The 23,293-nt window shown below is 45.3% G+C and overlaps 1 protein-coding gene across 3 annotated transcripts; it reads right to left on the bottom strand.

Moving 5' to 3' along the window:
- Window positions 1-422: 422 nt before the first annotated feature.
- On the bottom strand, window positions 423-22,051 carry cln8 (CLN8 transmembrane ER and ERGIC protein). 3 transcript variants are annotated; one of them, XM_052024574.1, is made up of 4 exons: window positions 21,981-22,031; window positions 18,949-19,100; window positions 6,100-6,785; window positions 423-2,868 (listed from the first exon to the last, which is right to left on the bottom strand). In XM_052024574.1, the coding sequence occupies exons 3-4, from the start codon at window positions 6,661-6,663 to the stop codon at window positions 2,554-2,556; spliced, it is 879 nt and encodes a 292-aa protein (XP_051880534.1). In that variant the 5' UTR covers window positions 6,664-6,785; window positions 18,949-19,100; window positions 21,981-22,031; the 3' UTR covers window positions 423-2,553. The 3 variants fall into 3 exon arrangements, with proteins under 3 accessions (XP_051880534.1, XP_051880537.1, XP_051880535.1); XM_052024577.1 differs by lacking the exon at window positions 18,949-19,100 and having other exon boundaries at window positions 21,981-22,051; XM_052024575.1 differs by lacking the exon at window positions 18,949-19,100 and having other exon boundaries at window positions 6,100-6,781; window positions 21,981-22,022.
- Between the last annotated feature and the right edge of the window lie 1,242 nt (window positions 22,052-23,293).

Here is a 23,293-nt window from a genome sequence, read left to right as displayed (position 1 = left end):
TACTTCAGCCTTCGATATTCCAGGGAACAAACCAGACTTAACTCTCTTCATACATTAATCTTTGGTGCCTGTGTTGTGCCCTTTCCAAGGCTGATATATCCTTCCGAAGGTGCGCTGCCAAAATGTAGACAGTGCTGATGTGCTATAACCAGACATACTGGCTCCCTGTCACTTCCTTGTCATTTGTAAGAACCAACAGTTTGTTCAGACTTTTGATTATTTCTTTGGTACTTGGCCTCCTGGATTGTTCTGTGTTAGGTTAGCCTTGTTGGTCACTCCCGTGAGATGAATGGAGTGGTTTGTGTGTTAGAGTCTGTTCATATTGGCCAGCAGCCACTAACATGAAGATCATCTGCTCCCACATACCTGCACCCCTGCATCCCCAAACTGTCAGGAGCAAATGAAGACTCAAGGAAGATACCAATGGTTAAGCTAGTTTATTTAAATAAGTGATCATACACAGCAGCTGCTTTCACCATTCTCCTTGTGAGACAAGTTCAGTCACTCCTCAAGACGATAACAGTACTTTGCACAAAGTAAACAAAAGGAAAAACATTTTTGGACTATTTTCCTGGAATAGAACTGAATTTCAAAGCCTGGGCAGATTTCTTCAGTCCTGCTCTTAACTGTCTATCTTTTTCTTTTTCTAGCTGAGTAGAGAGCTATGGGTAAGCCTAGTAGGACATGTTTGGCACAGCTTTGTGGGCCAAAGGGCCTGAATTGTGCTGTAGTTTTTCTATGTACTATGTTCTATTAACTAACTTGGAAAAACCTTTCTCCCACTTCAAAAACTGTGACAAGGTTGTCCTTAAACATTTCTCACCCAGAGGTTTATTTTTGGTGACTACAGTCTTAACAAAAGACAATTAACTAGATTAGCCCGATGCAAGATTTCACCCTTGGGTGCAAAGGACTACTGCAGGTCTCCGACAAAACTATTATCCACCCAAGAATCGATGGGAAAGCTGGTGTGGACACGCTGGCCACATACTCCACAGTGCCTCCAGTCCCAGATACTGATCATCCATTAAAAAGTTAACCTGGGTCAAACTTAAAAAATAGCTTAAATATAACTCATTTCAAATTGTTGTTAAAACCTCCCAAAACCACAGCTGTAGTGAAAATCACCCCATGTTCCTGTGCTCAGTGCCACATCTTCGGGAACAAGTGTGTGTCTGTCAGACAGGTGATGTGTACAGTCCATCAGACAGCAGGTGATATAACCCAGGTAACAAACCGACTGAAGTGTTTCATGTACAGTCAGACAGCAGGTGGCATAACCCAGGTCACAAACCACCTGACATTTGTTTCATGTACAAAAATCACATCTTCAAAAAAATGTTGTCATTCTTCTGACCTGGAGATAAAAATTGTCAAACTACAGCTCCCCTCTTCCTGTGCTCTTCAAATAGGACAAGTTAACTGCTCACTCTCACACACACCACGTTCCCATAGGGAATATTGTTGAAGTAGAAGTATTGTGATTTTCCTTAAGTAACAAGAATCATCATCACAATGAGAAACTATAAAACTTGCAAATCAAACAAGAACTTGCCTCGTTGCTGACCTTAATTAATGAGTGCTTTGGATATGAGGCAAACTATAAATCCATACCAGCAGTGATGTGGCAAAACAACAGCAAGATCTTCTTTGGAAACTAGCCATTTCTATAAATTGCACAGGTAACATTCCTAAAATACTGGTAAACTGTAATAGCAATAGCTGTTTAATGAAAACTGATTGGCATTTCCATTGCCAAGGCTTGGGCAGTTCTTGTAGGACTTTCCCTGCAGTAACACACAGAAACAAACTTCAGGATCAATACATCATCGGCAACTTACAGAAATCTTAAACTTAACATATTTACAAGTACTTACTACAGGGCACATCCTGGATTTTCAGAAATACAATATTAAGAATGTAAAATATACTGTTCAACAGTTAACAACTATATCAAGACAGATAAATAAAAATATTTATATTGAAAAAGTTACCACATCTTGAAGGCAAAGAATCTATTACACAAAACATTACTGATACAACATCCACGGAGTGCAGGCATGTTAGTGATTCTTGCAAATGGTTATCACATTAAACTTTGTGCAGGCAGTAAACAACCTGCAACACCAAAGGAAGATATTATCCACAAACATTAATGCAATCATTTAATCACCGTGATTTATTACTGTCTGATGACTGCTTTAAAAAAATAAAGTTCGGAAAATCATTGTCAAAAAAAATCTAAACAGTTTTAAGAATGAATTGTCAAATGAGTGTTCCAACTGTACACGTGTAAACCAGCAGGGTTAAGTAAAAACCTAAAATCTTTTGGCTTGTCAACAACACCACCCCCCTCCCCCCCCCCTCCCAAACCCATCAGCATTTGGTTTGTTTAACACTTATTGCATAAGGTTGACTGTAGGGAACCCTCTGTTGGTGATGACAGTTAACACATAAACAAGTTCCAAATCTGGGGAACAATGATGAACCAAGTTGATTTAAGTGTCAGGAGCTGGTTTTCATTATGCCCCAGATTACAGCTGTACGTTCCAATCACGTTGTTTTCTTCAAAGCCGGGCTTGTTTCACCATTCACCACTCTCTTTGTTTCCTTTGCAAAGTTCCAGTCCACCGGATTAAAGAGCTGCAACGTCTTCTTGTGTGTCCAGTATGGATTGATGATGAAAGTAAGGAGAAAGAGTCCAGGAAAGAACAACACTGCCTGCGGGACTGGGACGTAGAGCTTTATTTTGTCCAGGTCCTGCCAGCACACCCACCACATGTGGTAGGTAAGGATCATACGGCAGTGAAACATGTGGATCATCAGCCACTGGTTCAGTTTCCAAAGCCGAATGTGTGAAAAACCAGCCTAATGAAGGAAGATGAACAGGAATAACGAGGTCATGTTGTGGAAAAGTCAGATTTTATCCTTCCTTCTATAAACTGTGCTCTAACCCTTAGACATTGTTATAACCACAGATACATGCAAAGACTAAAACTCAAAGGACACATCATATCAATCTAAACCTTGCTCTAAGCAGTCAGTGAAATAGAACATCTTTGCTTGCATGTCAAAAGGATATTTTCACCTGTTCCTTTGTTATCAAATCAAGTCGAAGTTGGGTTTATTGCCATCTGCACAACTCTGTGTGCACGGGTGCAGTGAAAACCTGACCTGCAGCAGCATCACGGGCACAGAGCATCAGAGACACAACATTCACAAATATAAATTAAATGTAAATTATACAAAATTATACAAGAAAGAACACAATTAGAACAATAAAAAAACAAAGTCCATTGTGGTGTAAAGTGGTCACAGTGTTGCTATACTGAGGCAGTGATTAGGGTTGTGCAGGTTGGTTCAAGAACCGAAGGGAAGTAGCTGTTCCTGAACCTGGCGATGTGGGACTTCAGGCTTCTGTACCTCCTGCCCGATGGGAGCTGCGAGAAGATGGCACGGCCCGGATGGTGGGGATCTTTGATGGTGGACGTTGCCTTCTTGAGGCAGCACCTCCTGTAGATACTGCCGATGGTGGGGAGGGATGTGCCCGTGATGTATTGGGCAGAGTCCACTACTCTCTGAAGCTTCTTACGTTACTGAACATTTGAGTTGCTGTACCAGCCCATGATGCAACCAGTCAGGAAACTTTCACCAGTATCTGTAGAAGTTTGAGTGTTCAGTGACAAACCGAACCTCACTAACCTAAGTAGAGATGCTGATGCACCTTCCTTGAGATTGCATCTGTGTGTTATATATGGGAAGACTTGAAATATTCGATAAACTAAGAGAAAGAACAACAAATGCACCAGCACTGGCTCGTGCCTCATTCCAAATCTCAAATGTGACTGAAGTGGATGAGGAGCTTTCATTCATGCCGTATTATAGCGAATGTTATATTGGATACACAAATACAAGGCATAAAGCAGCAGCAGAATATACTCTCATCCAAAAGCAAAACATTGCAGATACCAGACATCAGAACAACCCCTGAATATTTTATTTGCTCAGAGTAACAGTCCAGCTAGTTGTGCATCACAGTTTCGTTACTTGAACCACTCTGCAATGCACCAGGTATAAAGAAACGTGTAATGTCAACAAGACAAAGGAGCTGGTGATCGGCTACAGGAAGCGGGGCGGAGTACTTGCCCGTCTGTATCAATGGTGCTGACGTGGAGATGGTTGAGAGCATCAAGTTCCTGGGTGTAAACATCACCAACAATTTGTCCTGGTCCAACCACGTGGACACTATGGCCAAGAAAGCTCAACCAGTGCCTCTACTTCCTCAGAAGGCTAAGGAAATTCAGCATGTTCCCAAGGACCCTCACCAATTTTTACAGATGTAGCATGGAAAACATCCTATCCAGATGCATCACAGCTTGTTATGGCAACTGCTCTGCCCAAGACTGCAAGAAATTGTAGAGAGTTGTGGACACAGTCCAGTCCATCATGCAAACCAGCCTCCCCTCCACTGACTCAATCTATACTTCTTGCTGCCTGGGGAAAGCAGCCAACATAATCAAGGACCCCTCCCACCCCGGTCATTCTCTCTTCTCCCCTCTCCTGTCAGGCAGAAGATACAAAAGCTTGAGAACACGTACCACCAGGCTCAAGGACAGCTTCTATCCCGCTGTTATCAGACTCTTGAATGGACCTCTCAAACACTAAAGATGATCTCTCAGTCTACCTCGTTGTGGCCCCTGCACTTTAATGTCAACCTGCACTGCACTTTCTCTGTAACTGTAAAACTATATTCTGCACTCTGTTTTCCTTTTGTACTACCTTGATGTACTTAAGTATGGAATGATCAGTCTGGATGGCACGCAAACAGAAGTTTTTCACTGTATCTTGGTACATGTGACAATAGGAAACCAATTACCAACTTTCCTGGCAGATATGTATCATGCAAGGAGTTGAAATGGAAACTCCACTTGAACTGCAGGTGAGTGGCTTTCATGCCTGTATGGTGAAACGTAGGCTTAAAGACGTGAAGCCCTGCTGCTGAGCCAGGGGTTTGAGAATGCTGGTACTGTGTACTGTACTTCAACATGAGATAGCATCTTCACCAGCCACATCAACTGCATACGTTTGGTTATCTACCTTTCTGTCCTTTATTAAACGAATATTAAACAAACATGACAAATTAACACACCGAGTAGAATCACAAGAAATGTTGCTTCCCCAGAGTACATTTTCCCTGCAGATTCTTTTCTCATCTGTGAGCAAGTTTCCCACATTCCTATTTATTTGTTTTCATCAGTATCATTAGAGATTCGCCTGGTGCAGTTTAAAAGAATGGAGGTATGTTTTCCCACTGAAGTCCCAACACTGCACACTATGAATTAAAGTGGAAGCATGTTTAAACACAAACTCATTTTGTGCAGCTCATAAACCAGCAAATTCTTGCTTTGCTTTAAAATTGGGTGCAATCTCATTTAGTTTGGATATGGAGGCAATTTGGGAAGCTATAATTTGAGTATATTCATGAGATGTGAATATTTTTAGCTCATCCCTCACTTGCCTCAAAGTGGTGAGGCACCTTCTTCAAACACTGCACACCATGTGGTGAACTTACACCCTTGTAACATGTCCCTTAATGTAAGAAAAATTAATTTATCTATAATTTAACCTCTTTTTGCATTACCACATCTCATCACATTTTACAACACTCATTCAAATTAAGAATTCAATTTTTAAAGAAAGGTTTTGAATCATCAGGAGTAAACCAAATACTTTCCTAATAGTAACATACTTGCTACGTGTACGGCAAGACACAGGCATGTGTGCATGCAATTCAGAAACAGATATGGGACCACTCTGTTCCTCATAAAGGAAACATTGAGCTATTCAGAATGGAGCTCTCAGTACTGCAGCTCTGACACGTGAATGTAACGTGATAGGAGTCCGGTGGAACTACATCAGATTGGAACTAAATGTGCACATACAGAATCAGTTCCAGTTCTGAAGAACAAACAGGACCAAAAAGCACCAACCTACTCTGTTTTAGCAATCTGAAGTGGAAATTCTAACAACCCTCCTATTTTTATTCCATGTGTTTTGTTCCCAACATTCGTGTGGGACGGGCAAAGTGAACCTTCTTACCTTCAGCAGCATCCAAGAAATGCAAGTGAAAGGGGTGCTCATCTCCAACAGCAGTATCAGCATTGGCAAGTAGTGGCCAACATTGTCCCAGATCAGAGTGCTGCCAAAACCAGAAATGGCGAAGAAGTGATGCAGAGCTAAAGCCATGTCAAAGGTTTTGAACATGATGTTGGACCCATGAAGAGCTGCATTCTCGAACATGAAGAAGCCGAACGCTGTCAGGATGTTGAACCAACACCAGTTCTGTTGACCGAGCATTTTATCAGCCTGCAAGACAGGATCTTTCAGGAGAGCCCAAAGTCCTGCAACCGTGCCCTGGATCCCGAAAAACCCACGGCTGATGGCGAGGTTCCAGAAGACTTTCTCCTTTGCTGCCAAAGAACGGTAAGTCAGCGACAGTGAACGGCAGACCATGTGAGATAAAACAAAAACCATAAAATAGAACAGAAAACCAGTAGCTATCAGAGTGCAACGGACATTCCAGGAAAAATAGTTCATGTCAAAAAGGCTTTCTGAAAAATCACCGCTGGGGAGAGATTTCATTTTGTCAGCAGAATCAGTCATGTTCAGTCATGACCAAGTAAACTTCTGCTCGTCTGGTCAAGTAAATGCAAACGGCAGGACCATCCAGAGAGCCTTGTAAAAAGTCCTTGCAGTGTTGGGACACTCCAGCAATTACCAGCTACCTGGATGAAAACAAGCAACAGAATTAACATCTGAAAAGTGCAATTAGTGCTGTCTATTTCTGTTGTTTCATTAGGCTGTGGTTATGAAAACTGAAAATTAAATCTTCTCCTAATCGAATTAGTAAGTATTGGTTCTCACTCGTTTACAGTTACTGCCACTTTCCCAGTACTTAAGTGGCTTGGCTGAAGTATCAGTAAATTATTGGGTGGTCATTGTATCAGTCCTGGTAGAGACACAGGAGACCGCAGAGGGTGGAACCTGGAGCAACACCCAATCTGCTGGAGGAACTCAGCCGGTCAGGCAGCATCCATGGAGGGGAATGGACAGTTGACGTTTCAGGTCAAGACCCTTCACCTGGTCCAGGTGCAACAAGAAACACGACTTTCCCTCCACATAGCCATCCTGACCCAACATTAACCAGGTGGAACTTCCCAACAAGGGTGAAGTTTCTGGCACTTCCCCCACTCATCTCCAAAACTTTCACCACTGCCCTTGTTGAAATCAGTCAACATGGGAAAAGTGTCAAGCAAGGATCTTCTTGCTGCAGATGTCTCGACAAGGCTGTCACTTGGTCTGACAGGTGGATCGGGAAATCTTGGAATAGCTCTCACTCATTGTTTTTTACGTTGCTGTGACTGGCATTAAACAAGAAACTGCAGAGAGTTGTGGACACAGCTCAGCACACCACGGAAACCAGCCTCCCCTCCATGGACTCTGTCTATACCTTGCGCTGCCTTGGTGAACCAGCCAGCATAATCAAAGCCCACATCCACCCGGGTCATTCTCTCTTCTCCCCTCTCCCATCAGGCAGAAGATACAGGAGCCTGAGGGCATATATCACCAGGTTCAAGGACAGCTTCTATCCCACTGTGATAAGACTATTCAACGGTTCCCTTATATGATGAGATGGACTCTGACCTCACAAACTAACTCGTTATGACCTTGCACCTTATTATCTACCTGCACTGCATTTCCTCTGCAGCTGTGACACTTTACTCTGTATTCTGTTATTGTTTTACCCTGTACTACCTCAATGCACTGTGTAATGAATTGATCTATATGAACAGTATGCAAGACAAGTTTTTCACTGTACCTCGGTACATGTGACAACAACAAACCAAAACACCAATCACAGTGTGCTTCAGTACTATTGAGTCTGCTCTGTCTTTGCGCTGCTTTAAAAACTGGGCGTCAGAAGCAGGCCCCATCCACAGCCACCTCCTCAATTAGTCATCACAGAGAATGCCAACTGCATTTATTTGATGGACTTCATCCTTACTTCACAGTGGAAAGTATTTGTAGTGACTTGGAATGATGACTCTTTAAATGTGTTAAAGTATGCTGTATAGTGCCCCACCAGGCAAGGATTTGCTGATCCAGTAGTTTGGATTCAGAATTGGCTTGTCCATAGACGACAGAGGGTAGCGGTGGAGGATGCTATTCTGGCGGGAGGTCCGTGACCAGTGGTGTTCCACAGGCGTCAGTGCTGGGGCCTCCATTGTTTGTGATATGTAATGATTTGGGTGAAAATGTAGATGGGTTTGTTGTAAGTTTGGCAGACAACACAAAGATTGGTGGATTTGTGGACAGTGTAGAGGGCTGTTAAAGGATATAGCAGGATATAGATGCTACAGATGTGAGCAGAGAAATGGCAGATGGAGTTTAATCTGAGCAAGTGTGAGGTGTTGCACTTTGGGAGGTCAAGTGTAAAAGGAAAGTATACAGTGAATGGCAGGACCCTTACAGCACTGATGTACAGAGAGATCTTGGGGTCCATGTCCATAGTTCCCTGAAAATGACCACACAAGTAGACAGGGTGGCGAAGGTGATGTACAACATGCCTGCCTTCATTGGTCGGGGCGTTGGGTATAACAGTAAGTAAGTCATGTTGCAGTTAAATAAAACTTAGTTAGACCACACTTGAGTATTGTGTGCAATTCTGGTTGTCCCATTACAGGAAGGATGTGGAGGCTTTGGAGAGGGTCTACCAGGATGCTGCCTGGATTAGAGGGCATGTGCTATAAGGAGAGGTTGGACAAACTTGGGTTGTTTTCTCTGGAGCGTCAGAGGCCGAGGGGAGACATGATAGAGGTTTATAAAGTTATGAGAGGCATAGATAGGGTAGATAGTCAGTCTTTTTCCCATGGTAGAAATGTCAAATACTAGATGACATGCATTTAAGATGGGAGGGGGAAAGTTTGAAGGAGATGTGCGGTGGGTGCCTGGAATGTGGTGGTGGAGGCAGATACAATCGTGGCATTTACAAGGCTGTTAGATAGACACATGAACATGCAGGGGATGGAGGGTTATGGACCACGTGCAGGCAGAAGAGATTTAGTTTAATTTGGCATCATGGTCAGCATAGACATGGTGGGCCGAAGGGCCTGTTCCTCTGCTGTACTGTTGGATATTCTATCCCATCAATGGAGTGGATTGATCATGAGTCTGAAACAAGAGTATAGTTGTCCAACTCCTGGGATGGCAATGATGCAGAAACAGTGCTGGCGAGACAAGGAGAAGGAAACGAGAAAAGACCTGGACCTATATAGCACCTGTCACAACCTCAGGTTGCCCCCAGACCCTTCACTGTATTCACTGCTGAAATACGGTGGAAGTCCTCACACAGCAAGGCAGTAGGATCTGAGAAATAACTCATGGGCTGGAGTGCCACGTAACTTGAGAGTGACCACCTCTCCATGGTGTTAAGGTCAGGACCTCACGCTCAGCATCCATTGGTTGAATGGCCCAGACCCAGGAGCAGCCAAGTCACTGCAAGTGGTGTACCATTTGAACGGCTAACAATGACTCATCAAATCCTTTCCACCTCCCACAGGACACGTACCAAGGGTGTAACGCAGTCCTGGCTTCAGGAAGCATCAACAACTGTTCCACCATTGTACCACTCTTGGCAGATTTTATTCAAACAAGAATAAGAAACGCAAGAGAACACTTGAGAGAGAAATCAGGAGTGCAAGAAGGACATGAGGTTACTCTGGCATACATGGTGAAAGTGTATCCCAAGGGTTTCTACAGCTATATTAAGAGCAAAAGCAAGGGACAAAATTGATCCTCTTGAATATCAGCATGGACATCTATGCATGGAGCTGAAAAAGATGGGGGAGATCTCAAATGAAGTTTTTGCATCTCTTCTCTGGAGACAAACACAGAGACCATAGAACTGAGGCAAAAGAGTAGTGAGGTCATGGACCATATCTGGATTTCAGAAGAGGAAGTGCTGGCTGTTTTGAGGTGAAGTAAAGTGGATAAATCCCCAGGGCCTGACAAGTATCCCCTCGGACCTTGTGGGAGGCTAGTGCAGAAACTGCAGGGGCCCTGGCAGAGATATTTATAACGTCCTTAGCCACAGGTGAGGTGCCAGAGGACTGGAGGATAGCTAATGTTGTTCTGTTGTTCAAGAAAGGCTCTAAGAATAAACTGGGAAATTATAGGCTGGTGAGCCTGGCATCATTTGTGGGTAAATTATTGGAAGGTATTCTGAGGGACAAGATATAAGTATTTGGATAGACAGGGCCTGATAAGGGATAGTCAACATGGTAGGTCATGGCTAACCAATCTTTTAGAATTTTTCGAGGAGGTGACCAAGAAGGTTGATGAGCGAAAGGCAGTGTACGTTGTCTACATGGACTTTAGCCAGGCCTTTGACAAAGTCTCACATGGGACGCTGCTCCAGAAGGTTAAGTTGCTTTGCATTCAGGATGAAGTAGCCAATTGGATTCAACATTGGCCTAGTGGGAGAAGCCAGAGAGTGGTAGCAGATGGTTGTCTCTCTGACTGGAGGCCTGTGACTAGTGGTATGCCGCAGGGATCTGTGTTGGGTCCATTGTTGTTTAGCATCTATATTAATGATTTAGATGATAATGTGATAAACTGGATCAGCAAATTTGCAGATGACACCAAGACTGGGGGCGTAGTGGACAGCGAGGAAGGCTATCAAAGCTTGCAGTGTGATCTTGACCAGCTAGGAAAATGGGCTGAAAAATGGCAGATGGAATTTAATGCAGACAAGTGTGAGGTAATGCACTTTGGGAGGACAAACCAGGGTAAGACTCACACAGTAAGTGGTAGGGCACTGAGGTGTGTGGTAGAACAAAGGGACCTGGGAATACAGATCCATAGTTACTTCAAAGTGGCATCACAGGTAGATAGGGTCATACAGAGAGCTTTTGGCACTTTGACCTTCATAAATCAGGGCACTGAGTACAGGAGTTGGGATGTCATGTTGAAGACGTTGGTGAGGCCGAATTTGGAGTATTGTGTGCAGTTCTGGTCACCTACCTACAGGAAAGATATCAATAAGCTTGAAAGAGTGCAGAGAAAATTTACACGGATGTTGCTGGGACTTGAGGACCTGAATTATAGGGAAAGGTTGAATAGGTTAGGACTCTATTCCCTGGAGCACAGGAGAATGAGGGGAGATCTTATAGAGGTACACAAAATTATGAGGGGTATGGAGAAGGTGAATACATGCAGGCTTTTTCCCCTCAGGTTGGGTGAGACTAGAACAAGAGGACATAGGTTTCAGGCTAAATTGTAACATTTAAGAGAAATTTGGATAGGGACATGGATGGGAGGGGTTTGGAGGGATATGGTCCGGGTGCAGGTAGATGGGACTAGGCAGAAGATCTGGCCGGCATGGACCAGATGGGCCGAAGGGCCTGTTTCTGTGCTGTAGTGCTCTATGACTATATGTTTCTTCAAAAGTATCTCTTCTACCCACATCCTCTGTGACCAAACAGGACAGGGGTGGGTAGGAGGGCAAACACAAGGGACATCACCAGCTGTAGTGCCAGAAGTAATCAGCATCCGTTTTGGTATCAAGAACATAAACCCGAGGGCACAAACTGTGAAAGGGGAACGAGAAGGTAAGGTCTGAGAGCAGACAGGCAGAGCTCAGTGAAAGAAGGAAGGCAGACTGAGGAAGTGGTTCAATTCAGGAATCTCACAGTTACAAATACACACAGAGTACAACTGCAAGGAAGTTATGAAGATCTTTAATAAGAGACTGGTTTTGGCCACAACTGGACCACTTCCCCTAGTTGTGGACAGGGTTTACAAAGGGTGCAGGAAATTCCGTTACCTGGGAAAAAGACCGTGTACCTTCACCCTATCTATGCCCTTCATGATTTTATACATCTCTATAAGGTCACCCCTCAGTCTCTTACTCTCCAAGGAATCAAGTCCTAGCCTGTCCAACCTCTCCCTATAACTCAGGGCCTCAAGTCCTGGCAGCATCCTCATAAATCTTCCTCAGAGCAACTGTGAATCTTTGCTGGACATTAAGTAGTCTTATTCATGCGAAATTATTCAAGCGAGCGAAACACAAGCTTTTATGGTGTACATAACCACCCTGTTCTGTTTTTATGTCTACACTTGTGTTTTGCCAAATCTCATTCCCTATTTAACTATCATGTCTACTGCGTGTATTTTGAAAGAACTGAAAAAGGAAGCATTTTGACAAAATTTAATTCTACTTATAGTAAATATGTGTGGCAATCTTAGAGAGAATTTTAAACCTCAAAGTAAGTGGAAAAGAGGAACAAAAAAAAATCAACCTACACACTTCTCTTTCCAGTGTCATTTACTTTGTCATATTTCAGTCAGGTCTACAGCCAAGGACAAACAGAGACACAGGAGATTGCAAAAGCTGGAATCTGGAGCAATAAACAATCTGCTGGAAGAACTCAGCAGGATAAGCAGTTTCTGTGGGTGGGTGGGTGGGAAGGAATTGTTGACGTGCAAATCCCTCCACGTAATGTTTAAAAAAATATTCACATATCCACTGACAAGACCTGCTTTTAATACACATTTGTGATTGCTCACGTCTGGGGTAAACTGGGCCTTAAACCCACGATAACCAAGGTTCCCTAAACCTGTTAGCCTTGCCTTTTATTCTAACAGGAACATACCAATTCTGTACTCTCAATATTTCACTTTTGAAAGCCTCCCACTTACCAAGCGTCTCTTTGCCGGAAAACAGCCGATCCCAATCCGCGCCTCCGCGATCCCTTCTGATGCCATCAAAATTGGCCTTGCTCCAATTTAGAACCTCAACCCCCTGATCAGTCCTGTCCTTCTATATAATTATCTTGAAACTAATAGAATTATGATCACTAGATCCAAAGTGTTCCCTTCCATTCACTTCTGTCACTTGCCCTGCCTTGTTCCCTAACAGGAGATCCAGTATCACGCTCTCTAGTTGGGACCTCAACATATTGATTGAGGAAACTTTCCTGAATACATTTGACAAACTCTATCCCATCCAATCCCTTTACAGTATGGGAGTCCCAGTCAATATGTGGAAAGTTAAAATCACCTATCATAACCTTGTTTGTCTGCTGTCTCTCTACAAATTTGAGCTGCTAAATCCCACTGCCTATTGGGAGGTCTATAATACAGTCCCATTAATGTGGTCATCCCTTCCTTATTCCTCAGTTCCACCCATATCACTTCCGTGGACAAGCCCTCCAGTATGTCCTCAATGAGCACTGCCGTGGCATTTTTTCTGATGAGTAATGACACCCCTCCCCCTTTAATACCTCCCTCTCCGTCATGTCGAAAACATCGGAACCCCGAAACATTGAGCTGCCAGTCCTGCCCCTCCTGCGACCAAGTCTCACTAATGGCTACAACATCATAATTCTACGAGATTTAGTTTAAATTGGCATTGCGTTCAGCACAGACATGGTGGGCTGAAGGGCCTGTTCCTGTGCTATACTGTTCTATCTTCTATTTGAAACACTGCAGTGACTGTAAAATTACTATCAAAAAGTGATGTGCCTCCCTTTAAGAAATTATTTAAAAAGGGCCGAAGTAAATATTTTAAATCATTCACTTTGGGAGTCACACAACTGGAAAATTCAGGGTTGATTCCTGGTCTGACACCAAATTAATCTGCATATAGAAGAGCAAAATGTTTGCGCAGAACGTCTTTCAGATTGAAAAAAATGATTTGAAATATCTGCACAGGAAGAAAAACTGAATCCCTGCTCAGCCACAGTCAGGACAGACTTACTTTCCTAAGGGTTGTCAGCTCTCTGACACTTGTGGTGTCACTGACTTCACAAAAGTGCAGGAGATGTTGGAAAGAACAGTTTTGTTTTTAAACACACATTGCGATGACTTTAAATGGAACTAGGCCCAGGATTCCCACACAGCGCGTGATCAGACCGGGCTACCATCCAAATCACTCCTGATTCAAGTCACGTGGCCTTTCAGGTGCCAACCTACAGAGATAACTTGTGGTAATTGAAAGATCATACACAAACTTCTCAACCACAAGATACTTCCACTGCCTCCGCCCCAACAAGAACCTCAATACTCACACATTAGCAAATTTACACCACATAATTAATGACCAATGCATTTTCGCATCCTTTTTCATCATTTTAAACCTCCCCTCATATGTTGATGCTCATCATAAAATAGATCAATAATGGCAGATATAGCTAGCTCAGCACTCAATGTTCTGAAGTTTATCGGCACATTGTACTTTTCGACATGTAAACCAATGTGGAAAAAACAATTAATTCTTCCCTTACACTTCTGGACTTCTTTTGAAACAAGAAATACTTGCCCATTATCTGCTGAAATAAGCTGACCAAGCAGGGCAATGCATCCTGCTCCCCAGATGATTTTTAGCCCAAAAGGGACAGGTTGCTTACGGGCTGACAGATTTGATGCCAAGGATCAGCTGATATTACCTACAGAGCAAATGGGGAAGAGGAACACGAAGTTTCAGTAGCTTCCCTCAACATCTCCCCCAAAATAACTCAGACTTCTCATTATTTGATTTCACAAGACTGACATTGGAAAGAATTTTTGAACATGAAACAATTCAGAAATTATTCATCCATCTGCAATTTCCTTTTAACATCGTGGGGTAGAACAATGAATTACCAAACTTGCACCTCATTATTTCCATTAACATTTTTGTACGTGAGAAATTGTCAATGTTCTCTGATAGCTGCTCGATTCCTTTGCCCACCAGCATTGTGTTCTGTTCCTCCAATGAGAACTAATACAACAGAGCAGCCATGTTATTGTACACCGCAGTCTTTAATGGGCCCAACCCCACTTCATCACCTTCTTTACCAATACAATTAAAACTCTTTCTGCCAGCCTACATATCCTTTGCAAGTTTCGTCCCCACACTTCCTATCTGCACTTACTTTCTACCCAACTCTCTACCTACTCCTTTGCTAATTACTGCAACGTTTTAGTTGCTGGATTTCCACTTTTTCTAGCATTTGAGTGAACCTTTGTTTTTAGATGGATCCTATACATGATCCCATCTGCTGACCACATATCCTAACTACACATACCTAAATGGCAATCCACCTGCACATGACCCAACTGTGTATTGTCCCAATCCTCCACAAACAAGGAATCTCAATCCTACCATCATCTGCAAAACACATTAGAAAAAAAATTAAGACTGTGAGAGATGCAAAGCTGGAGTGATACAGAGGGTTAGTTGAGACCTCATCTTTAATCTCTCATTAGATTGCAATCTAACTCAGTCCAAGAGGGATACAAGTCTGATCACGGTCCCTTGCTGAACTAAGTCTGGGAAATCCTAAGTAATCCTTGAGCTTACATAACAATTCCTATGTACAGCATTAATTTCCCATCTGAAATGAAAAAGCTCATGGAGCAGAGACCAAACCTGGCGCGTGCCTGGGTAATCCCAGGAATTTCACTACCCTTCCAACAATAGAGTCATACAGCACAGAAACAGGCCTTTCAGCCCAACTCGTCTATGCCGACCAAGATGCCCATCTAAGCTAGTTTCATTTGTCCGTGTTTGACCCATATCCCTCTTAACCTTTCCTACCCATGTATCTGTCCAAGCGTCTTTTAAATGTTCTTAACGTACCTGCCTCAGCCACTTATTCTGGCAGCTCGTTCCATGTACTGACGAAGTTGCCCCTCAGGTCCCTTTTAAATCTTTCCCCTCTCACCCAAAATGTGTCCTCTCTAGTTCTTGATTCCCCTTCCCTGGGAGAAAGACTGCGTGCATTCACCCTATGCCCCACATAATTTTATACACCTCCATAAGGTCACCCCTCAGTCTTCTACATTCCAAGGAATAAAGACAGAGCCTGCCCAACCTCTCCTTATAACTCAGGCCCTCGAGTCCTGGCAACATTCTCCTAAATCTTTTTTGCACTCTTTCCAGCTTAATGGCATCTTTCCTATAACAGGATGAGGTAAACCAAACATGATACTCCGGGTACAACCTCACCAACATCTTGCACAAGGCACGCCAGCGTCTCTACTTCATTAGGAGTTTGAGGAGATTGGATATGTCAAACTCTTACAAATTTCTACACATGTACGGTGGAGAGCATCCTGACTGGTTGCATCACCACCTGGTATGGAGGCTCCAATGTGCAGGATCGAAAGAGGCTGCAGAAGGTTATAGACTCAGCCAGCTCCATCACGGGCACAAACCACCCCCCCAACCCTTTATCGAGGACATCTTCAAGAGGCGGCGCCTTAAGGCGGCGACATTCATCAATAAGGTCCCTCACCACCTGGGACATGCCCTCTTCACGTTACTACCATCAAGGTGGTGGTTCAGGAGCCTGAAGACCCACACTCAACGATTCAGGAACAGCTTCTTCCTCTCCGCCATCAGATTTCTGAACGGTCCATGAACCCATGATCACCACCTCGTTATTCCTCCTTTGCACTATTTATCTGTGTAACTTATAGTAATTTATGTCTTTGTCTTGCACTGTACTGCTGCTGCAAAACAACAAATTTCACGACATGTCAGTGATAATAAACCTGATTTGGATACCTGTATCACCACTATGCTGTGTAGCAGTTAGCTTAATGCTTTACAGCGCCAGCGACCCGGGTTCAATGCCGGCCACTCTTTGTAAGGAGTTTGTACGTTCTCCCCGTGACTGCGTGGGTTTCCTCCAGGTGCTCCGGTTTCCTCCCACATTCCAAAGATGTACAGGTTAGGAAGTTGTGGGCGTGCTACGTTGGCATCAGAAGTGTGGCGACACTTGTGGGCTGTCCCTAGAACACCCTATGCAAAATGATGTATTTCACTGTGTGTTTCAATGTACATGTGACTGATAAAAACATCTTGTCTTAAATGATCAAGGATCAATACTTCCATCTGCTGCCCAACAAACTGCCCTCATCAGTGGTCCATTCAATAATTGTCCCTGTAAACCAAGAGCCAAGGTCAACTGCAGCATTCTCGGCCTGGCCCAGATACATTCAACTACTTCAATCCACTATGGACCAAAACCAAGAGCTTTGCTTCCTCACAGCTCAGCAACTTTACCAGCCAACTCAACAGATCTTGGAAACTTCAATTTAAGCTTTACAACAAATTTATCTTGTTCATATAGTCAAATAATGGTGAACTAGTTTCTGCAAACATTTCCTTTCCTCTCCAAGGGGCAGATTTCCAGTCCCAACTCCAAAATTAGGCAAGGATTTCACTGCCTCAAGTGTTCCCTATAGTGATTAGAAAGTTACAAAGAGTGGAAAATAAGTAAAAAAAAAAGTGGTATCTTGCCTGAAAGGTTAGAGAAACAGTGCCCTGACTGAAACTGCAATGATAATTCTATCTTTGGTACGATTGAATCGTCAGCAATATCAACAGAAACAATTAAGTTTAGAGAAACAAGTTCATGCACAGATACCAATTGCCAGTGGTGGGAAATACGTGCAGCCATGGAGTAGTGGTCCCTGCCACCAGGAAGGCCTGGCTCATAAAAGCTTGATGCCTTTGGTTAAAACATGTGGTTGGCTGGTCAATTTTCTGCATTGATTTTATTTGTTCTTTTCTCCAAGAAATTCACAGCTCAGAAATAAAATGTGAAAGATTACTTTGACCAAACAATTCAAGACTCCTCCTGCAGTGTTTTTCTTTTTTTTAAGCTTCCAGTATCACACAACTGTTAAAGAAAAAATTGTGTAATGGAAAAACTAACACCTCAGAAGTGCCGTGTTGTGTTGGAGTGAAGGATTAAATGGCAACTCTGCCACACTTACTCAGATGGCAAGTTTAGTTTCAACTATTTGTCTGAGACGATTAATGCAAACAATTTTCTTAGAGAGCCGTACAGCATGGAAACAGGCTCTTCAGCCCAACTGGTCCATGCCGACCAGGATGCCATATCCAAGCTAGCCCCAGTTGCCTGCATTTGGCCTACAACCTTCTAAACCTTTCCAATCCATGTACCTGTCCAACTGTCTTTTAAAATATGTTATTATACCTGCCTCAACCACTTCTGGCAGCTCATTCCACATAGATACCACCCCTTATGTAAAAAAGAATTGCCCCTGAGGTTCCTATTAAACCTTTCCCCTCTCACCTTAAACCTGTGCCCTCCAGTTCTTGATTCCCTAACTCTGGGGAAAAGACTGAGTGCATTCACCCTATCTATGCCCCACATGATTTTAAACACCTCTTCATGATACACCTTTACACTTCTTCATGATATTCAATGCCTTTGCAGATTAGATTTTCTGAATCAAATAAACACTTGATTTTCATTCTCAAAACTTGATTATTCACAAAGGCCTTGTGTAAAATTGTGGTTAACAAATGATTTGTATGAAAAAATAGAGCTCCTGTGTTATACAGCCCTTTAATCCACAAAGTCCACACTGAACATCAAGCACCCCAATGGTTTGGAGAACTTTTGTTGTTGTTGGATCAAATTCAACAACACTCTTGGATAACAAGTAGAATCTGTGCAATGTGTGCTGCACGTTGTGTATGTTACTGTACAATTCCACCTGTTTCTTCTACCTCAGCTCCTGGTTTTAACCTGTTTCTTCTACCTCAGCTCCTGGTTTTCACTCTCACATTATCTTGGAATAAAACAATGCTTTGGAGATATCCACAAATTCCATCTGCCAAGCTCCTAAAGAGAACTACTCCTGTAACATGAGGTGATGGTTTCATGCCAGTGAGTAACAAGCTCCTTCGGTACTTTCCCACACCAGCACACATAACTGTGCACAAAATCACTGGCTGTCACTGAGGAATGAGGGAAGTGCTGTGGGCCAGAGAGTACTGCCGGCAGCAACCCACCCAATCAGCCAGATCCTCCTGCATGCGTTCATGTGGAACTCATGAATTTATAAATACTTGGAACTCAATACCTCAAGGGGGTACACGTCAATCGTTCAGCATGGAACTGTAGGCACTCCCTTACATCTTCTGGCCCATTGTAGTAGTTATGAAAACACACGGGTAATTTTCTTCTGTCACACTGCACACAACAGGTTGACAAGGTCCTGTGTGGCAGGCTGCCCTGAAGGGAAATCACATGGGATCCAGTGAGCTATAACTAATTCGATACAAAATCAGCCTGGTGGTAGGAGGCAGAGCGTGGGAGTGGAGAGTGGTTTTACAGATCAGAGACCCGTGACCAGTGATGTGCCACAGGGATCGGTGCTGGGTCCCCTGTTGTTTTCCATCTACATTAATGACTTGGAAGAGAAGATATTTGGCAATGATCAGTAAGTACGCAGGTGACACCGAGACTCATGGTACAGTGGACAGTGACAAAGGTAGGCTGAGGTTACAACAGGATCCAGGTCAATTGGGGAAGTGGGAAAGAAAGTGGCAAATAGAATTTAACTTGGACAAATGTGAAGTGATGAATTTTGGGATGTTAAAGCAGGGCAGGACACCCACAGTGAATGGCAGGGCCCTGGGGAGTACTGTAGAAGAGACGTTGGGATACAAGGAGATAGTTCCATGAAAATAGCAACACAGATGGTTAGGGTGGTGAGGAAGGCGCATGGCATACTTTCATCAGTTGAGGAACCAAGTACAAGAACTGGGATGTCATGTTACACTCGTATAAAATGTTGGTTACTGTGTACAGTTCTGAGCACACACTACAGGAAAGATGTGATTAAAAGAGAGAGGGTGCAGAAATAAATCGCAAGGTTGTTGCCTGGATTGGAGGGCTTGAAGTATCAGGAGAAACTGGATAGGCGGGGTCTGTTTTCCCTGGAGCAAACAAGGCTGAGGGGTGACCTAATGGAGGCTTATAAAATTATGAGAGGCAGAGATAGGGTAAATAGCCAGAGTCTGCTTCCTATGACAGAAGGGTCTAAAACTAGAGGGCAGAGGTTTAAGGTGAGGAGGGGAGGTTTAAAGGGGATTGAGGGGTAAATTTTTAACCCAAAGAGTAGTTGGTATCTGCCAGATGAGGCAGTAATAACATTTAAGAGGCATCTGGACAGGTACTGGAATGCAGGGCGTTGAGGGATATGGAATTAATGCAGGGAAGTGGGATTATTTATTGATAGGCACAATGGTCAGCATAGACACGGTGGGCCGAAGGGCCTGTTTCTATATTGTCCAACTCCATGACTCAATGTGCAATTATATCAAATCACTAGATCAACGCAGATCATGTGATATATTAAACCAAACAAGCTAATCCAAGAAATAAGCAAATTATTGTGAATTCTCTTTCACTGAATGCATGCAAGTGATAACTAGTCTACTTTGGAAGCTGAATTTTAATGGTAGCTCACAATGTTATCTCAAAATTTGGAATCAAAAATCACCAGTAATGAAACAAAAGTCACAACAGCTGAAAACAATTTGTGGCATTGTGCATTCATAAAACTGAAACATTTTTACATTCTCTTTGTACAATAACTAAAGAGAAACTCAAATGCAGCTCTGTGACGCCATCGGTCCAGTCAGGAGGGCAATGATTCTACCCAAGCGCCTCAGCGCTTGAACAGTAAAACTGTTTCTGGCTGGGTGGGCTGGAGGAAGCTCACTCATGACCTACACTCATTACTCACAGCTCTTTCCTAGTTAACCTTTTAACAGCAACAATGGACCCACACAGACTTGGATGCTGCCAACCCATCGATGTCCTGGCCTTGCTAACTGAGAAGCTGCCGTTGAAAGTGAAAGCAAGCAGGAACTCAACAGGGAAGCTGAAAGGCAGCCGAATAGCAAGGCAATGTTCCGCAGTTGCATTGGATGTTCCAGCCCATCCAATGGGATGCAATCCATTATAAATGATGATACTACAACAAGTGAAATTGTGGAGTAAATTATCAAAATTTACAGAGGGATCACGATCAGCTGGGTAGTTGGGATTAGGAATGGCAAATGGCTTTCAATTCAGAAGAAAGCAAGGTGTTGCATTTTGGGAACTCAAACCAGGGTAGGACTTTCACAGTATGGCCGGGGGAGAGGTGGGGAACAGGGGGACCCAGGGGTACAGCTACACAGTTCCCTAAAAGTGGCATCACAGGTAGACAGGGTGGTGAAGAAGGTGTTTGACACGCTGGCCTTCATCAGTCAGGGCACTGAGTGCAGGAGTTATACAAGGAGGTGATGAGATCACACTTGGAGCATTGGGTACGGTTTTGGTCGCCCTGGAAAGAGCGCAGAGAAGATTTACGAGGACGTTGCCAGGACTGGAGGGCCTGAGGTTCAGCAGGCCGGGGCTTTATTCCCTGGAGTGGAGGAGACCGAGGGGTGACCTACAGGAGTGCAGGAAACCGCCAGGGGCAGTGACAGGGTGAATGAGCTCGGTCTGTTTCCCGGGGCTGGGGAATCGAGAACCAGAGGGCACGGGACCCCCAGACCGCACCCCGGGACCCCCGCCTGCGCCCCGGGACCCCCGCCTGCGCCCCGGGACCCCCGCCTGCGCCCCGGGACCCTCGCCTGCGCCCCGGGACCCCCGCCTGCGCCCCGGGACCCCGCCCCGGACCCCCGCCTGCGCCCCGGGACCCCCGCCTGCGCCCCGGACCCTCGCCTGCGCCCCGGGACCCTCGCCTGCGCCCCGGGACCCCCGCCTGCGCCCCGGGACCCTCGCCTGCGCCCCGGGACCCCCGCCTGCGCCCCGGGACCCCCGCCTGCGCCCCGGGACCCCCGCCTGCGCCCCGGACCCCCGCCTGCGCCCCGGGACCCCCGCCTGCGCCCCGGGTCCCCCGCCTGCGCCCCGGGACCCTCGCCTGCGCCCCGGGACCCCCGCCTGCGCCCCGGGACCCTCGCCTGCGCCCCGGACCCCACCCCGGGACCCCCGCCTGCGCCCCGGACCCTCGCCTGCGCCCTGGGACCCCCGCCTGCGCCCCGGACCCTCGGGGCCCCCGCCTGCGCCCCGGACCCCCGCCTGCGCCCCGGACCCTCGGGGCCCCCGCCCACTCACCCCCCGGGATCCGGGACCCGGAGCCCCGCTCGCCGCCGCCGCCGCCGCCGGCCGGGCCCGCCACGTGACCCGCTCACCTGACCGTCCGCTCCTCCTCCCCGCCCCAGGTTACGCGCTGCCATTGGCTGTCCGCGACGTCAATCCATCGGCGAGCATCCGGCCAGGGGGCGGGGCTCCGTTGACACGAGGAGGGCGGTTTCCATGACGTTGCAGAAGATGATTGGGTCCTCTGGAACTCAGAGGGCGGGGCTATAGTTGCAGGGATCAATGACGATTGACACGTTGATTGGACGGTCGGGACACACCGCCTTACCGCCCTCCGACTCGTCGCTGTCAATCACCCTGCTCGGCCCGGACTCCCGGGAATGCGGAGACAGCGATGCATCCAGAGCCGTTCCAGTGCAGTGTTGCATCCAGAGCCATTCCAGTGCAGTGTTGCATCCAGAGCAGTTCCAGTGCAGTGTTGCATCTAGAGCAGTTCCAGTGCAGCGATGCATGCAATGCATCTCCCATGCAGATTTGCCTCCATTGCACTGCACCTGCTAGCAGCATTCTTGCATCAATCACTTCAAAAGTGGGAATGGCTGGAGGGAGATGGGTATCGAGGTGCGGAGGTGAACACTATTGAACAATATTAGTACTTGTTTATTATTGTCACTTGTACTGAGGTCCAGTGAAAAACTTGTCTTACAAACCGACTGTACAGATCAATTCATTACACAGTGCAGTTACATTGAGTTAGTACAGAGTGCATTGATGTAGTACAGGTAAAAACAATAACAGTGCAGAGTAAAGTGTCACAGCTACAGAGAAAGTGCAGTGCAGGTGGACAGTGTGGGGCAGGCACAGTAGTGCAGCGGTTAGCGTAACGCTTTACAGCACCAGCAACCCGGGTTCAATTTCGGCTGCTGTCTGTAAGGAGTTTGTACCTTCTCCCCGTGTCTGCGTGGGTTTCCTCCGGGTGCTCCGGTTTCCTCCCACATTCCAAAGACGTTCGGGTTAGGAAGCTGTGGGCATGCTACGTTTGCTCCGGAAATGTGGCGACACTTGCGGGCTGCCCCCAGAACATTCCAGGCAATGATGCATTTCACTGATGCAATGTACATGTGCCTAATAAAGGAATCTTATCTAAGGTGCAAGGTCATAATGAGGTAAATTGAGGTCAAGAGTCCATCTTATCGTACTGTGGAACCATTCAATAGTCTTATAACAGCGGGATAGAAGCTGTCCTTGAGCCTGGTGGCACGTGCTTTCAGGCTTTTGTATCTTCTGCCTGATGGGAGGGGGCGAGAAGAGAGAATGCCCAGGACAGG

The sequence above is a fragment of the Pristis pectinata genome, chromosome 10 (assembly GCF_009764475.1).
Source record: "Pristis pectinata isolate sPriPec2 chromosome 10, sPriPec2.1.pri, whole genome shotgun sequence".
In the NCBI taxonomy this organism is placed as follows: Eukaryota; Metazoa; Chordata; class Chondrichthyes; order Rhinopristiformes; family Pristidae; genus Pristis; species Pristis pectinata.
This window is presented reverse-complemented; position numbering and strand designations above follow the sequence as displayed.

What these genes read in the sequence shown, in the direction of transcription:
- cln8 (XM_052024577.1), bottom strand. Translation starts at nt 6,663, where the DNA reads ATGACTGATTCTGCTGACAAAATGAAATCTCTCCCCAGCGGTGATTTT. An exon ending in TTTCTTGGATGCTGCTGAAG is followed by an intron (nt 2,869 to 6,099) that starts GTAAGAAGGTTC and finishes TTCCTTCATTAG; the next exon opens with GCTGGTTTTTCACACATTCG.